The sequence below is a fragment of the Hippocampus comes genome, unplaced genomic scaffold (genome assembly GCF_001891065.2).
Source record: "Hippocampus comes isolate QL1 unplaced genomic scaffold, H_comes_QL1_v1.1 scaffold568, whole genome shotgun sequence".
Lineage (NCBI taxonomy): Eukaryota > Metazoa > Chordata > Actinopteri > Syngnathiformes > Syngnathidae > Hippocampus > Hippocampus comes.
In genome coordinates this window covers 443,907-462,108 of record NW_017842052.1, presented here as the reverse complement: position 1 = coordinate 462,108, position 18,202 = coordinate 443,907, and the positions used below count along the sequence as shown (strand labels likewise).

Genomic DNA, 18,202 nt, shown 5'->3' with positions numbered 1-18,202 from the left:
TATCGCAAGACAGTTACCTCCAGATAGTGAGTTCTGATAGCAGTCGTGATTCTGTTTTCCATTTTTTCTTCTTCTTTTTTTTTTATTTATTTTTTTTTATATCATCCATGATGGGCGATGCATTCTTTTTATGGATGAATTTGAGCTTTTAGGCCAGGCTTGTATAGGGTTGGGGTGAGGAGCTAATCGCTAGAGAGGTCAATAGAACGAGTAGTTGTCATGAAAGAAATATTGTGGAAGAATCTAAGCTATTACTGAGCTTCTCCGGAAATTACAACAGAGTTACAAATCTTTGTCCCTTTTTTGTGGATGTGGGTGTGTGTTCAATGACTTGGGAGACACTTTGTCTCCCAAAAAACGCCATTTGTGTGCAGCAACTCTCTGCCGTTGTCTTTTTGACAACTGTTGCAACATGTCAACACCGGCCTTATGTTTGGTGTCCAACTAAAACGATAAAACCGGCTATGGGACGACACACTGAGGACCGCGGAGCGTTGCAAGTCCTAGAGAAGGTTGGGAACCCGCCCAAGACTTGAAGGAGCGACGCCATCACGAACCACTTGTTCCCGCCTCTTGCCAAAAAACGCTGCAGGAGTGGTGTGGCCGTGAGCAGCTCTGACTCATTTCTCCCCCGCCCCCCCGGCGCTGAGGCGTCCTCATGCGCCGAGATAATGTGAAGCCACTCAAAGGCCGGGTTAATGAGATCATCCATGTTTGCTGGAAACCCCCGTGTTTGTTTTCCTGAGCTACTGCTGTTGAGCGTATTTATTGAGGTTAGGCTCGCCTCAAGGTAATTGCCATGAGAGCAATTCAGTCCTGCTGCAAATTAATTAGCAGGTTAAAATATGAGCACCCTGCAAACTAACATGCTGACGTCCAGGGGAAAAAAAAAAAAGTCTGCCTTTTTGGTTTGAGGTGCTGCACATTGTGAACAAGGTCTGAGTCACTCCATTCACACCATTAAATCGTTCCCATGACAATAATGTTTTTATTTTCTCACAATCCATGCCAGTGGAAATGTAAACGGTCAAAGACGGTTGCATCTTTAAATCGATTCCAAATGATTGTAATTTGATCTTTGAAACAGAGGCTAGTCTACAGTCTCTCCAGAAAGTATTGACTGTGCTTTGCACTTCACTTGGGCAGCGTTTTTGCCGCGTTCAAAATTGCGTGGCGCCCCCCCAGCCAGACCCATTGCTATCTCTCGACACAGCGTGAAGCTCCAGCTACGCTGTTTGAGCGATTGCCGTCCCTCTGCGACGTTTTCGTATTTTAACTGCTGTTGCAGCGTTGGCGGAGGTGCTAAATCAACGGCGGTCCTTCACCGGGCTCCCGTACGCCTCCGCGTCCTGCGCACACGCATGCCAAATGCCGCCCCACAACACGCTGCAAACTCGGGATGCACGACATATATTGGAATGATGACGTCAATAAATCTAACAACATCCCAAAGAAAGGATGGTGATGGGTACGACGGCGTTCTGAAAGGCAACGAAGAAGGGAAAGTGCCAACCTTTGGTCAGAGACGAGCCAAGGGCTCAAGCCATGCGAATGGATTTCACCATTGACATGGTGGACGCTTTTTCGCATTCTTGACTTTTGTGAGCTACGAAAGCACTCGCCGCTAATGGTTTAGAGTTCCGAGCCGCCGCTATCTTCTAAAACAGGAAGTGTCGTGCTTCTGCATACCCTGACGGAAGGACATAAGGACACAGGAGCCTCACGTTTGGTTTATGGATGGGTGACGCTAGCACTGTTAGCTTTTCTAGCTCCCTGCCTGTCATACACTTCAGTGCTCACTTGTGCATTTACTCTATTGACTCTATTTTTTTTTTTTTAACACCGCACCTTTTCACCTTGCAGTAATAAATGAATAAATGAATGGCAGGCCACGAACGTCCACCGGGCTGTAGTTTGGACACTTCTGGTATACTGTATACTTAAGCCTCTTTGTCTTTTTAGATACTTGTGGATCATGGTTGTGCTACCCTGGAAATGCAAGTTGAGTGTTGCGTTCTTCTTGAGTAAACGCTCAAAAACGTTCCTGCTCCGTCGCCCGGGGGATAGCCACATTTTTCCGGCTATGTCACGGTCGTCCCGGATGACCGCGACAGACGTGGAAGCTTCAGAGAGGCAATTGGTTGAGAAAAGCAACGCTTCCCAAAATAAACCGCAATGTTGATTGATTGTTGAGAGTGGCGGTCATTGTGATTGGGACCCGTCGACTGATCTGGGCAGCCCTAATGGTAAGCAAAGAGGATAGTTCATGTCGACATCATGCGGCTGACATCCGCCAACGATATGCTTTGCATACTTCAAATGAGTTTCCGTGTCCCGCCGAGCTGACTTGCGCTCTGTCCGGTGTTTGTTGCGCTGTCAGACACGCCGGCCGCATTCGAGCAAGAGATTCTTGTCGGCGTAATTGAATTTTCCAGGACTGCTTCAATACCGCCCTCTTCTGTGATTCTCCTCTATGTCTGTGTTATCGAGCAGAATGGAGAGATGATGAGTCTCACTTGGAACATTGGCAGCTGCCTGATACCTGCACAGAAATACGCCTCCGCCTTTTTCTTTTTATGTCCGGGGTCTGGATCGAAGGTAATATGAACTGCACGGACGCGACACCGACGTTAATCAGAGGTCACTGCAGACTTTCGGTCCCGTATCGTCATCCACGGAGAGCATCGGGTTGCTGACTGGTTCCTTCACCCGGACATTCATTTCCTTGCATTGTAATAAGTGAGAGCAGAGAATCCGTATCAGCCGTTGACATGCTCGTTCGCTGTCTGGACCGACGTGACGATCTGATGCTCGAGCAATCTGCCGTGTTCACTAAGCAAGGGAGACAATGCGGAATGCCTTCGCGGGCTTCTTATCTCCGCCTCGCTTTTCTCTTCTCCCACACTTTTCGTTCATTTTGGCAGTTGTTTTCCTTTCTATTTTTATTGACTGTATCAGTTGTCACGCTGGAAATGCCAACTGGTGGTAAGAACAGAGATGCTCGATATTTGCCAATCAATCAATGCCAACTCAACGGTATCTCGTGTTTTCTTGTCTGTCTGTGTCGCTCGTACACGTGCCCCCCAAAAACATGAGCTCTCGGAATTAAACTTGAACAGGGCATTTGGAGCGGCGGTGTAAATCCTGCCCAAGACAGAGCCGACTAGAGGGGCTCGGGCAGAAGATTCAAGCGAGCCGGTAGGTTCAGGAGTCCGGAAAACTGCGGGAAAGGAAGAGCCCACAACGGCGGCGGTGAGAGAGGCGGCGCTTCTCCCGCTGATTACGCTGTCCATCAGGGCACAGGATGGCCCGCATCAACCCACAGGATTGATGCTTGACAGAATAATTAGAAAGCTGTCTCAGCCTGTAATCACCGGAGCTCATCTCGCAGGAGAAGGCTTCCATTTGCTGTCCCTGACACACACGCGCACACAAAAGGCAAGTCCGGGCCATCTGTCGTCGACTGCTCCGCGGCTTGACAGAGTGGCGTCTCTGTTTATTCTGAAGCCACTGAGAGCGACCATGAGCAGGGATGGGCTTAGGCCGAGGCAAGTGTGGCAGCCTTTCACGCCTCTCATGGACAGCGTGGAGGAACCCAGGGTTTCCGCCAATCTTTTTAGAGGGGTGGGGGCGGGGATTGTTGCCACATAAGTGTGTTAACGATGGCAAAGATGTGGTCAATGATGTCCACTTTTGCCATGTAGCAAAGCATTGCGCCAAACACTCTGCTCCACACGCTCTCTCCTGTGCATCTTAGGCTAAAGTGACATGGTTTCGGTCATTCATAGAAGAAGGGCAGCAAAGGAAACACCAAGTCAATTGGGTCCGCTGTTCATTTGAAGCGACTCCCGATATGTGCGGTAATCCTTCCGATTCTCGTGTGCCACCGTGTCGTCCTATGCATAATTCATTGTTTTACTATACTGTGCTTAGCATATTTTTACATTTGTAAGACCGCTGCAAAATTGAAAAAGTCTGCTAACCTTACTTCTGGGTTCCATATGCACAATCGCCGGGGACGAAATGGTTCCAAATGAAACATTTCCTCTCAAGTAGCTAATGTAGCTGGTGACGCGGTGTGTGCGTGCGTGCGTACACAAAAGACGCCAGAAGGAATTCAATCGCCCTTGGAAAATCTTGACTGGCGTGAAAACTTCCAGCTCCACCTCCGGGTCAAAGATGGCCTCATTTTCCCCATCTCAGATGCCCTTTCTGACATGGCCGACGTACGCTCCTCAATGAGACCTCCATCGATCTGAGGTGGACTTGACATCCTATTCTCCCCTCCTGATCCTGCTAGTACCCAACCAAAACCCTCATGGCGAATTGATACGGCATTCTGTTCTTTCGAACGCCATCAACTGTCGCATTTGTCGCACTCCCCACAACTTGAAAGAGATCTCCCCTTATCTCTAAGGGAGAGTCCGGACACGCTGCGCAGGAAACTCATTTCGTCCGCTCATAACCGGGATCTCGTTCTTTGGGTCATGACCACAGGTGAGGGCAAGAACATAAATGGTTCGGCTCCTTCTTCACCAGGACACACCGATACAGAGTCCGCATCACAGTAGGCGCTGCCTGTCCATGCGGTGATCATAGAACAATCATAAAAACTTTGTGATGTCGGATTTGTTTTGTCAAGGTTTCCTCATTCCCTCTGCCCTGACTAAGGCCTCGGTTCGGCCTGAGGAAAAACAGCCATAAATTCTGTTAAAAGCTCCCAACCGTATTGGTATCACGGTCCGTCCGATGAACCCGAGCTTGACTCGCTCCGGGAAGATAAGTCGAGTCGAGTACGAGTGTTGAAGTTATTTGAACCCTTTCATCGCCCATCCAGCTCAGTTGATTTGCGCACTGCCGGTGGGACCTCACACAAAATGGGGCATTGACACTCGGCTATTTTCTGCCATTTCAAAAGCCAGCACCTGAGGCCTCCGGATGCTGTGAGATATGTTGAAGAGTTCTGAGGTGAAAATTGGGTTTGTTTTAAATTGCTTGTTGGCAGATAACACCCGTGAACACTGCTGGAAGTGAGGAGTTTTGCTCCGGTTGTTTTCTCAACAAAGTCGTGGTGTGGTCGTCATTTGTTGAATCGGCTTCGATGTTCCTCGAGCCTGCAAGTCAGCATGCAAATGCTGCGGCGGGGTGGGTGCGGGGGGGTAATTTGCCTTGCAAAGTACACCCATCTGCCCTTTCAGCGGCTCATTGGCTCCCGAGATCACGGTACGATCTGAACCGGAGTTATTTGGTTAATTGACCTTCTGTGTGCATACATTACAATAAATTAATTTGGGTCCGGCGTGCGGCATTAAGAACACAGCGGGGAAGGCTGGCTCTTTAATATTCAGCTGCCCGCATGTGTGTCATTTGACTCTGCTTTGCTGCAGTTTAGTGGTTGAGTCGGGGAGAGCGGAACGATCCGTCACCAAACCTCTCTTTCTCTTTGCTCTCCAAACCACTTTTTCCAACTTCCCGAAGTGACCTTGCTATTTCGGCGAAGGCGTCCGTCCGTATTGCGTGCGCCCGCGTGGCCCCCTCTTGGCGATGGACAACCATTAACCCGCAGCGAAGGGGTTGACAAATATTTATGTCTGCCTGTCAGCGGTGACGTGACGCCCCCTGGAGATGAAGAAGATGTCTATTCGACTCGGACCACAATTGTTCTGTCCGGTCCGCCGCAAAGTGGCGTGGACGCGTGCGCCGTTTGTGCATGCGTGTTAAAGCCAGGGACGTCTTCAGAGCCCGAGGTGAGCAGCGGCCCTTCATCGCTCCCCGCCACGACAGGCTTGCCGCCTCTCAACAGCTTTGTCTGTTCGCAACAATAATGATCGCAAAGATGTCACGACTGTTGATCAATAAGTTGACGTCAAGACTGATTGGGTATTTTATTTTATTTTATAAATGGTGGCCACTTCATTGCCCCGTTGTTGGTTGAGAAACGATTCGAGAATGTCCGTCTACACCACCTCGATCAAGTTGAGGCGGTAAAATGGTCTTGATGGCTTTAGATGGGGTTTGTGTGGCAATAAGCGGGCGTGTGCGTGCATTTGTAGAGGACAACAAAGGTCGAATAATGACGGAGAGTGAGATGGAATTAACGATTGCTCCGAGAGTCCCCCCAGATTGCCAAAGGCGTCTCTTGTGGGCCTCTTTTCAAGCCAAGTCGCAGGCAGCGCCCGCATCCGCTTTCCGAGCGTCACGTGCAGCTTAAGCCGCCGCCGTCTGTCACGACGCGTCTTTGCTCGTGACGTGGCCACTCTTTGACATCGTGCTCAGTCTGTCTCTCCAGACCCGAGAAGAGCCTGTCATGCTTCAGCAGGCCGGGTAATTATTTCTCTCTTATCCCTCTTTGCCAGGGCCGGTCTTCGTCTGCAGTCGAAGTTGGGGACCGCGCACACTTGCCATCACCTCTTTGCATCTTCTCTCCTCTTCCATTGGTTTCAGTACGCCTCGCTCCACAAGCTGCCAAGACCTTCTTGTCATGCAGCTGGGCTTTGTTCATTTTTTTTTTTTTGTTTTGCGCTCCATCAACCCTATGAAGAGATTTGCACGGGCGTGAGAGCTTTTCACTTTTCTAACGCTTCATGTTCCAGAGGTAAATGTTGCCTAAAGAACGTGCCGAGGGAGCATCTTAGTTACGGAGCCTGCGTGACTCCTTTTGGTCTCCTTCGCTGATTCAAAGGCAAGGACATTTATACCCAAAAGCAGTCTCATCACTTTGCCGTGGTCCAAAGCTCATTTACCGGAGCCCGAAGTCAGAAACTGGCAACAAGGCAGGAGGCAATTGCTCATGGATGCCTCAGCACGGGCTTGGAGTGTCATCTCGATGATCTTGTTCAATTGGCACACGGTTCGATCGGTGGTATCTGGACATTGATGCACTTTGGATTCAGTCTTGGGGCGGCACGGTGGTCCACTGGTTAGCACGTCGGGGTCACAGTGCAGAGGGCGGAGGGTTCGATGGATGGATTCAGTCCGAGTTGAATGAGTATTTTGGGCCAAACCTTTCTGGTGAAACTGTACCCGGCTGTAGTATGAAGTACAAGGGGAGCAGCCGGGTCGGGGGGGGTGGGGGGGGCACGGCAACACATCATCGGTGAACATCTTGTGTGACTTGGTCAGGCATTCGTCAGTGGTCTCTGTAACATTTGTCACGTTTTACCCTCGCTATCATCAGTCGAGCCGGGTCGGCATCTGCTAACGGTCAAAATGTGGGTAAAATGCCTTCCGTTTGCTGGTTCCATTGTGTTGATGACCGGTCGAAATTGGAGGCCAAATGAAAAGTCGCTTCACCGCCACGAGTGGACCGTTGCCCGGGCATGGCTGCTCAACGCCGTTCTTCCAAGACGTGCGATTCCGGACATGGGGCCCGTCGTCTTCATTTGGGAGCCGCGCATGTTTAACCCGCGGCTGTCGGCCGGCGCAGAGCGCTGATTGAAAACAAATCAACAAGGCCCGCCAGAGCACGTGGGGACAGTACGGGCTGTCTGCCGAAGATAAGCGCAACAATGGCCCCCTAATAGGCCGCAGAGGGACACGGAGCCGTCTCCAGCCCGCTCTTTTGCCAACCCGATCCGCTCGCCGGTGACAAAGGGAAACGCGACGCTCCTCTCCCTTTTCCTCCCTTCCTGCAGAGAGATTAAGAGCGCTTAGCGGGGATATGGTCGTGAAAATGTGTATCTGACTGATAATTCAGCAACGCTTGCACAACTCTCGAAAGGAGCCTGACAAGAGTGAGAAAGGAACACGATGCTTGCGCTCTGTTCCCTCCTTGGCTTGGATCTTGAAAGGAGGACAAGTACACGCACTCTTGCCCTCTATTCGTCAGCAGATAGAAGGTGGTGACTTGGTGTTTGCCTTTTATTTGCTATTTAATTCTCGACAGTGGGGCTGATGTCCTTCTGGTGAGTCTTACTTGGATCTGCCTCTTTTTCCCATTTTGACTTAAATACGCTTTGGCAGGTTTCGGAACGCCGACAGCAATGATCCTATCCACGCTTTGGCAGGTTTCGGAACACCGACAGCAATGATCCTATCCAGTAAAATTTGAATAATTTCACATGGCACCCAGGTAGCAAGCCGTGTGTCATTGCATGAAAAAAAATGCACACAGATCGCCGGAAAAGAGCAAGTTGGCGCATTGCATGTGCTCAGCTTTGTTGTGTAGGAAAAAAAATAAAATAAAAGACAAAAAAATCCTCCCTGGTGCCAAATATGCTCACCGGCCTCTGTGACAAGAAGTTGTGTGCAGTCTATTGCTCCCGAGTTTGACGTTGGAAACAGATTGCCACTGTGACACATCTGGGTGAGAATTTTGAGGAGTGGGGCAGAACCTGTGATTGGAGTGGCTGTCACATCAGGAAGATTAGCCTTAAATTCCGATGGTCTCCTGACAGTTGCCGTCATTTTCAAGAGAAATTCCTCACTTCCTACTTTTCCATTTCAACACTCTGTCGCCAAACCCGTGTTCCGCTCACTCATCATATTCACCTCCGACGACGTCCAAATGTTTCACTGACTCGCCACGTCCCCCCAGGAAAATTCTCTCCCACAGCCTGTGCGCTTTTGCACGTGTGGCACAACTAATAAGGAGAGGCAAAGTATTGGCCAAAAGTCTTGTTAGAAACGGCGCTTACCTCCGCGCCAAGCGACATAAATCTTCTCTTCTGTATCATTTATATACACGGATGTCAATAGGGGACGCGTGAATGGAAGAAATATTGTTCCTCCCAAATGAGACGGGGTTGAAAAATGGGATGCCAACACCAAGAGAGCAGGACCGGGAGAAATGCTTCTGAATCTCTGCTGCCTCCTCGTGGGAGGCGGTTGGTGTATCGTGTTAGCACAATACAGCTGCTTATTTATTTTATTTTATTTTTTTTTAACATGTGGTCAATCTGAGCACTACATAACACAGACTACAGAATTTAAAAACATTGTTTCTTGTCCCTTTGCTCAGGGTAGCCATTGAGCCATTTTCTCTACATTCCGTTGCCTCGCTGCGCAGAGCTCGGCCCCGATCGCTGCTGTTTACAATGACAGATTCATTTGGGCAGCATGGAAAGGACGACGCCTTGACTGTCACTCTATTAGCTCGCCAAGTCCTTGATCCTCTCTGCCAGTAAACATCATTACCACGCGCTGAAAGCTTTGCACATTAGCATCCAGCAAGCGCGAGCACGTATGAGAGACACTTACTTACTTACAAGGCGTTCGCCCGAGTCGGCGCTTGCAGATTAGCAGTGATTACAAACAAGCATCGGGGATTAATCCTGTGTGTTCTCCCGTCTACTTTTCCAGTCAGCTAGCCGGGCTAATTATCGCTTGTGTAATCGCACACACACGACGCACAAACGCGAAGCTCGCTTTCTTTGTTTGATCGATACGTCACTTGCCGCCGCTTGTATTATACGAGCAAATGAACTATGCCGTTGTCTTGTCGGGACGACGACATCGCGGGCCCGTCGCTAAAGCGTTTGCGTCTTCTTGCTAGCTGCTGAGGAAATGTGGACACCAAAAGAATGGAAGTCCTCGTCGTTGCCCTCTTTGTGTAACCGGCAGAGGTGACAAAAGTCCCATCTTAATAGGTAGAAGTTGTCATGCAGACTTGATTTGGTCTTGAGCTCGCTAGCATTGGCTCAGACAATGACATTGACGTCATCTACAGAGTTGGAAAAAGTAGCCAAGGCCGGGCGGGCACTTTGATTTCGAGAGCACATTTCATACCCGAGGCAACTCAATGTGCTTCACACAAGCAATGACGCAACACCTGCATCTGGTATTTTCTTTTGTTCCTCCACCAAATGCTAGCAAGTATGGCGTACAAATCATGCCTCATCTTGTAAATTTCAGGTGGAGGCCATCCTGGTCAACATTTTTGGCGGGATCGTCAACTGTGCCATTATTGCCAACGGGATCACAAAGGCCTGCCGGGAGCTGGAACTCAAAGTGCCTCTGGTGGTCCGGCTCGAAGGTAGGAAAGCGCTTCAAAGCAGCGGGGTCCGCACCCGCCTCGACTGTCTTGCATTGCATGAGATAATGAGGCCGGCCGACTCGGGTCACTCGTGTCCGGGATCTCTGCGGCACTGTGGGTGTGTTGGCGTATTGTCGCTGGCATTTAGCTTCCCTGCGGCCGCTTGCGTGCGAGGCAAGCCTCGTTCAAATGACCTCTGAGGCTCCGTTCCCGGCGCCCACTGCATCCCCGTTTGCCCGGAACATCTGATTTTGACCTCTCTTTTCCCTCCGTAATCAAGTCCGGTTGAATTTTCTCCGTGACAGGCCGTTGGCGAAGGCTTGGTTGCTGAGTCCCTGAGGCTCAAAGGCACACTCCACTTTGTTCCCTTCCGGGACTCATGTGAGCCATCGTCGCCGTTCGTTCTCCTTTGACTTTCTTCACTATTTTGGAAATAAACACGCTACCGTGACACAATTGCACAACTGCGTGAAGCTCTCCGGCGGCAAACGTAGCGAGTCGACCCTGCGGCACACAACTCGCGAGCCCCGTTATCTAAGAAGACCGCAGGAGGTCTTTGCCTGTGGTGATCCCAACCGGGTTTGTTTGGCCTCCTTCGCACTTTCCATCTCGGCTTTCAGTCTCGCGGAGGAGATTGGGCGGGAATCAATCGGCTTCGCTCACGAGGCCGGCCGCAGGGCAGCGGGCGCAGCCCGACGCTCTTCCCTGGGATCAGAATGGATTAAGTGGCACACGTTTCATTGGGAAAGCTCGATTAAACGGCTTGGCGTGATTGCCTTGGCTCGAGACTCGTCCGTGTGCGCGCGTGCGTGCGCTTGTTTGCGAAGAAGGGCCAACTGGTTGCGGTGCAGGCAGAGTTGAAGCAGGAAAGCCAACGGGTGCCATGAGCTTTTTTGCGTCAGGTGGAAACGTCGCAGAAGAAGTCCACGATCGCGACTCCGCTGGCCACACTGCCAAGAAAAAGAAAAACTTGAAATCGCCCTTGCGGCTCAACAACAAAGGTCAAGAAGAGCCCACCGTCAAACCGCAAAACTGCGCAGGCAGCTCACTCGCCTCGCGCGCGTCGCGTTTCAAACATGTCAGTCAAACCTCTACATTCGCGTCAGGCGCCATTGAAGCCGCCGACTCGGCGAGCCCCTTCCTTGGCACCCCAACATGCTCGGCGGTGCGGATGTTTTGAAGAAAAGTCCGACGACATCAGCGGCGACATCGTAAGCGCTCATTGACATGGCAGCGCATCCAAAGGAAAAGGATGCGCCGCGTGCCGCTCGCAAGCTACCTCGAATGCATTCCAATGAGCACATTTGACGTTTGACTCACGGGACGGGAAGAGCGCGTTTCAAACGTTTGGGATGCAGGGAGGAAACTCGCGCCGCTCGCCACTGATCACGAGGAGGAGTCCCACTCTCCCGACTGGTATGATGACATCGGCTGATGAGTGAAAACCTTTGGAGAAGTCCATCCCGATAGGAGTGGAGCTCACTGAAATCGTTGACCCATTTTTACTTTTGGTTCACCCTCGGCTGATGAGTGAAAACCTTTGGAGAAGTCCATCTCGATAGGAGTGGAGCTTTTTACTCAGCGGGTTCACCAAAAAAAAAAAAAAAACGACATTGATGTTCACGTTTGAAACCTTGCACTGTACGGATATGCTGCGTTTCGGAATCAATCAGAAGCTGGAATTGAAGCCCCAAATCAGTTTTGGGTTGCTGGGTTGGTTTGTTTGTTTTTCAATCCCGCCCCCGCCCTCAACCTCAGGAGTGGAAGGCCGACGTTCGAACCACTCAAACATTCCCGGGTACCGCTTGAACTGAAGCATGCCTGAGAATGTGGCGCTCCTGTTCAGTTCTGCAACCGCTCGTTCCTCGAGCGCCTTGTGCTTTTCTCTTCCCCGGTTCCTGACATGCAGCTGTGACTTGAAGGGGGGGAAAAAGAGAGAGAGAGAGACCGACCTTCCTCTTTGTTCCGCAAGAGAGTGGGTCTCCAGCAGCACCTAGTGGCGACAGGCCAACACTGCGCCGTCTATTTTGAGCCTCACCGAAACACACCTCGGCGGGCGACGCCCGCAGAAAGGGCCCTCGCCGGCGCACTTCTTTCTGTCCTCGCCTTTGGCACTTGGGGCATGCGAGCGGTCGCAAGCTGAAAGGCGCTCAAACAGTCCTCGGCAAAATCGCGGTTCAACGTGGGCTCCGCATCCGCCTCTCCCGCACGTGAACGTCCCAAAAGTATTTCTTGCCGTCCTGTTTGTTTCCCTGAGCGAGGCCTCTTGCCGCGTTCGTCCTCATAAATGACACCGCCGAATGGATTGTTTGCAGCGCAGAGCGTTAGGGAGGACTCGTTACCCAGCAGGACAAATATGATGAGGCGCTAAGCGGCACCGGCAAAGCATGTCCTGACTAACGTGCCATTGAATGGAGCGGGACGCGGGGGCGGGGTAAGCCCCGCCAGCACAGTCAGACGTGTGGTGTATGTTGAAACCGACCGTTTGGTTTTTTTTTTTCAAAGAAATGGCCTGGCAATTGTCTTACGGGCCCCCAACATCACCGATAAATCAGGTGTCGGCCTTGTCGTCGTGGTCGCGGCGCTGGCTCAGCAGAACAGCATCGGGGGCCGTTTTGGCTCGATTAAACCTTTGTGCTGTTTGGCTCTCTCTCGCCGGTTCGCGAGATATTCAGCGGGCTCCCTCGCTGGCTCGCCGCATCCTTCAGTCGGCAGCGGCGCACCCCCCCCCCCCGCCCGTGTGTTGTGACAGCCTTGTCAGCTTTGTGTTTGCTTTCATGGAGGCAGCCGGCCAAGAGTTGCTGGCTCATGTGTGCGTGCCTGTGGCTCTGTCTGTGGGGTGTGAGTGGGTGTATCTCTCTCGCTCTCTCTGCTCGGGCTGCGCTCTACGGCGGTCCCGGGCCACCATGTCAGGCAGCATCTGCTGCCCTCTTGTTCTCGTCGCAAGCCTGCGGCGCGCACGCAGACTAATGACTGCCGTTTACAGACAAAGCGAGTGAACTTGACCCGTCCGTCCTTTGTGTGGATTTCCTCCGTTGGGTTTACGCGCCCCCGCCGATCCCGGCTGCCGATTTTCTGTTCGGTCAACCAGGAAGAAGTTCCAGACACACCTGCGAAAAGTGAAAATCTGCCAATATGAAAGACATCTCGAAGGGGTGCGGTGTGCTTGCTTCAAGCTGCCTGCGTCACGCCCACTTGAAACGTACTTTCAGCCTGACGCCAAAAACAAAATCTGATTGGTTCAAATAAAAGCAGCAATTTGACAGTGTGTGTCCCGATACCAGTCTCAAGTATTCTGAAGGTCTTCAGACACCGAAAAAGGTGAGCAGCGATGTCGTGGGGATTCATGTTTTTGTTTTGCCTGCACCTTTTAGGGACCAACGTGCATGAGGCCAAGAGGATCCTGAGCGAGAGCGGCCTGCCCATCACGGCCGCAGACAATCTGGACGATGCGGCCCAGAAAGCCGTGGCCGCCATCAAGAAGTAGAAAAGCCCCATTGAGCTTCCTCAGCGTCCTCCTTGTGGCCTTACTTTCCGCGCCTTTTCCATTACGGCCACGGAGACGACCTCGGGCCAAAAGCTACTTGGACTTTTTTTTTTTTTTTTTAACACGACAACAGATCGTCGCCCGGTTTATGATCTGCTGACCGATGGAGCCAATCATTTCTCCGCCCTGGTGCACATCGCCTGCTGATGTTTCCTGTTGGCACCTTTCTCTCTGTTCTCTTCATTGATTGCCTTCGATGACGTTGCAAATGCCTCGCTTTTCATTTCACTCCGATCATATATTTGCTCACCGTGAAGGTATCAAAACAGCGCGCTGACACTTTTCCCCGTTCTGTTTTCCAACACATGTTGTGTCGTTCTCCAAGGTCATGCTGTGACACGTTTACGGGCATTTGGGTCGAGGTCTCGTTTTTATGAAAATGCATTGTTCCAATCAAGAGAAATTTTGGAAATCGCCTCATCTTTGACAGAGGTCAGAGGCTGCCAATGGCACAATCACGCAAGCAGCCAATGCCCAATCTTTTTTTTTTTTTTTTTTTTTTTTTTTTGTCTCCATCAATGCTCTCATGTGAAGGATGTCCAACTCGACTGCTGTGAATTTTCTACAAGAATTAATGGACAGTTTGTTCTTCACTCATCAATTCAACATTGTAAACCTTCTGCACACACACACACACACACACACACACACATATTTTTATGTGTGTGTGTGTGTGTGTGTGTGTGTGTGTGTGTGTGTGTGTGTGTGTGTGTGTGTGCGGCACACACAACTGTTTCGCACGTCCGCCTCACAGTGTAGAGGTGCGGGGGTTCGATTCCAGGCTTCATGTGTGAAGTTTGCATGTTCTCCCTATGCCAGTCGGGGTTTTCTCCGGGTACTCTGGACGTTCCTCCCACATTCCCAAAAACATACATGGCAAGTTGATGGAACACATTAAATTGAACTCAGATGTGATTGTGAGCGCAGATGGTTGTTGTTCGTCAATGTGTGCCTTGCGATTGGCCGGCAACCGGTCGAGGGTGTCCTCCGCCGACTGCCCGAAGATGGCTGATATCGGCTCCGTCATGCCCCGTGATCCTCGTGAGGAGAAGCGGATCCGAAAATGGATGGAGGCATACGGATCTATATCGAGAGATATAAACCTCTGTGTACTTTTTTATTACCGTGTAATGGGTGAAAAAGGTCAAAGGGAAATCTATGAAAAGAATTTGAATATGTAATGAGTGCCTAATTTCATTCAATAAAATTCCTACTGATGTCATTTGTGGCAGTTGGTTCATTTGGAAGTTGTACAACACAATTACAAATGTTGATTCCATTTTTAGTCTGTCTGCAGTGCACTGTCAGTAAAAAATGGCTTTCAGAGCCAATCTCAGGTTTGCCCGAATGTCTTCAAGTGTTGCTGTGCGCGCGCGTCAGCACGCAAACACGTGTGCTTCATACACCAAGAGGACATCCCTTCATGTGATGATGCATCCTCCTTTTGAATTGGAGCGACATGCTGTACTTAAAACAGAATTGGAGTTATTTTCAACCGGTGAGTCACATCGATGGAGCAATCGTGGCATCAACGAATGAGCAAACATCTCGACAATTTTGCACTCTTGCTCGGCCGTTCCTGTTCTGAATGCTCTTTTATTAAAAAATTGTTCCCTGCAAGTAATTTGTCTATTATCAAGAAAAGAGAGTTGATGAGTTTGAGGCCCCACCTCTACTTTTGAGTGAGAGGACGCGCTCAGTCCTGGGAAACCCTCCTTGGCATTTTCGAATCCAACTCCCGAGGCGGACCTGAGCCGAGTGACTGTCCTTGATGGACTTCGGGACGACTCGGCCAAAAGTTCCTCCTGACAAAAGCACCGATTGTGTGATGGATGATCTGTCACTTCAATCTGAGAGGAAGCTCACAGCAAACGGGCTTGGACAACCCACCATGTGAAAAACACAACTCAAGTACGCACGCGCGCCACAGAAATATGAACTTTTGACCTTTGGTTGATGCTTTCTGGGGGCGGGGGGGATCGAGATTACTCGAGAAAGTGCCACTGGTACTTGCAGTTTGGATTTTTTTTTTTCTCTTTGTATGTCCAGTATATGTGCTGCGTCGACTTTGAACGTCCACGTGAAGCACCGTCCAAGTCGGAAAACATGATGCAAGTGGCATTGCACGATTCACTTGTCGCGTGTATGGGAAGGAAGAGTGCTTCTGCACCAAGAATTCAGTTCCCATGTTTTATTTTCCGTCGACGTGTCATCTGAAGACTCAAAAGTCGGGCGGGGGCGAGACAAGTGGGGGGGGGGTACGCACGGCTCATTTGAGCTTCCCTCACGCCTGCCAGCCAAGTTGTAGAAATGGACCGAAGGGTTCAATAATTGCCTTATTTCATGCTCCTGGCCGCGCGTGTCAGAAAGCTCTTGGCTGATGGATTGGACGGAGGAATTTAAGGCTTGTTAACGCAGCCTCCTCGGGCCCTGATATTCTTTAATTCAGTGTCAAGTTGGAGGTCAACACGACGAAACGTGCGCGCTGATTTACTGGGTAAAATTAGTGCCGCTCCGCCGTATAAATATAGATGAGGGCCAAGAAGCTTTGGAGGTCAGCCTGAAGACTTTCGTGTGTCAAGCAGCCTTTTAAGTGCACTAAATACAGCGCCTTTGGATGGGGGGGGGTCAGTTTTATTCCTATTGGTGGCTCACTTTTGCATTGTAATTGTTGGTTTGGGTTCGTGAACGTGTGGCTGCTTATGGTCTCGATATGAAAACATTCAGCTGCTGCCCTGGGGAGACACATCTCGTCTCTTGGCTCTTTTATCCTGATGAAATTAGTTTTTTGAAAGATATCTCTCGATAGCTTTCCAGACTGACTTGAAAGCCAACAGCTCGTGCTTTATCAACTCAAACAGACTTGAATGGCCTGAGGTTTGTGTTTCGTAAATGTTTTTTTCCCCTAACCCCGCCGTTGACTAGGTGGCGGGCAGCTTCTGTGCGTTCATCGTTTTTACATAGGGCCAAGTTCACGGCGCAGGAGGGTGAAAATGACCAAAATGAGAAAGGGGCGCGCATCGATAGCGAGCTGCCGCGGGCGCGCGCGTTGGGCCGCCCTTGGCTCGCAAATGAACGGAGTAATCAATTTGCTCCTTTCCCACACGGTTGTCAGCGGATGTCCGTAAGCGGAGGACTTGGAATCGATTCCAATGACTTTGCCCGGAGAATTTGAGTGAGTCGCAGACAGCTTTCCGAAAGGTAATCCTCATCATGGCCAGACCTCCACAATCTTGGTTTTCGCCGTGACCATCTCTTGTTTTCACCTCGTCTCCCCGCCGCTGTCGAGGTCCGCCGTGCACTCAATATTCATTTTCAGGATCGAACGCTCACTTTGCCCACCCAAAAATCGGAAAATCGTCCTTTAGCTCCTCTTATCTTTCCGCTTATCCCGTCTTGAGTCGCCGCCGTTTCCAACTTCTCTAGCAGGGAATGCTGGCACGAAATCATTCCTGTGGAGCTGGGGAGTGGATTTCTTCATCCTTTTTTTTTTTCACAAGTTGCACATGATGGGCGGGGTGCAGGGCGTTTGGGTGCTGTTTGAAATGTTAATTGAAGACTCTCTCTTGTTTCTCGCCGAAAATGTTTGATTGCCTCCATGTGCCCTTGCAAGTGACTGGCAACCGGGCCGGGGCGTACCATGCCCACTCTGTCACTTGTGTGGGCACATTTATGGTTTCCTTCCTTCTTCTTGGCCAGGCGGGCGACAATCTAGAGTTGAGAAAGGGACCCACAGGCAGATGCGATGAACTCAGAACGGGTTTTATTGACAAGAACTGAAGGGAAGTCCGAATAACCAAGTCGAGGGCGACACGAAGGCTGGAGCGAGTACGGCGGGAAAGATGGCTGACGAACTGGCAAGAGGTGGCTGCTCAGGCTGTGTTTGAGGCTGTCGGTGGCTGACGAGAGGAAGACTGGCGGGTGTGTAGGGGAGGCAGGTGCACTGATTAGGGAGAGGCCCAGTCCACACCGAAAAAGGGAACACAAAAGGGGAGGGGCAACAGCGGGGACGACAGAGGACAAACAACGGATTCCAACAGGATCCTGTCCTGGATGCAACGGCGCAGGCGGGAGAAAGCTCCGCCCTGGATACCGCGCTACAAACTTGGAAGCTGATTGAAGGTGACCTCCGAACGGCAAACGACACCGAATCCAAGCGTGGCCCAGATGGCAAAATCCTAAATCCTCTTTGAAAGCACTCGATAAGTCCTCGTGGAACACACCGCGGGTGCTTGCCGTCATATAACACTTGGCGACAAGAAGAATACCGCGGGTGTGATGAGCCCAGACACATTTTTTTTTAAATATATTTTGTTTTGCTACGATGAGGTGATGCTCTGTGTGTGTGTGTGTGTGTGTGTGTGTGTGTGTGTGTGTGTGTGTGTGTGTGTGTGTGTTGACTCATCAGAGCCGTGTTTGTGTGCACGCGGTGAAGGTGACTTTGACGCATAACTGCGATAACGGGAACATGTCCGCAACCGTCTCATATTCAAGCGGAATAAATTAAACCAGTTTGGGCGTGCGTGTCGAGCACATTCGCAGTCTGTGACTCGGCCGGCAGCACAAACCCATCACAAAAGTGTTCTGTCAACCCGGATTTTTTTCCAGGGAGGAGCGGAGAACAGTTCTCTCTCACCCCCCCCCCCCCGCCACAGGGTGACAGATGGACCCAAGAAGGGGGC

The 18,202-nt window shown here is 50.8% G+C and overlaps 1 protein-coding gene across 1 annotated transcript in view; it reads left to right on the top strand.

Annotated features, from left to right (window-relative positions):
* Window positions 1-13,583, top strand: part of suclg2 (succinate-CoA ligase GDP-forming subunit beta) — a 33,109-nt gene extending 19,526 nt beyond the window's left edge. Inside the window, exons 10-11 of the mRNA XM_019859771.1 lie at window positions 9,853-9,973; window positions 13,348-13,583. Of these exons, the coding sequence (XP_019715330.1) occupies window positions 9,853-9,973; window positions 13,348-13,460 (234 nt within the window). The 3' untranslated portion in view covers window positions 13,461-13,583. The remainder of the gene's footprint in view (window positions 1-9,852; window positions 9,974-13,347) is intronic.
* The last annotated feature ends 4,619 nt before the right edge of the window (window positions 13,584-18,202 follow it).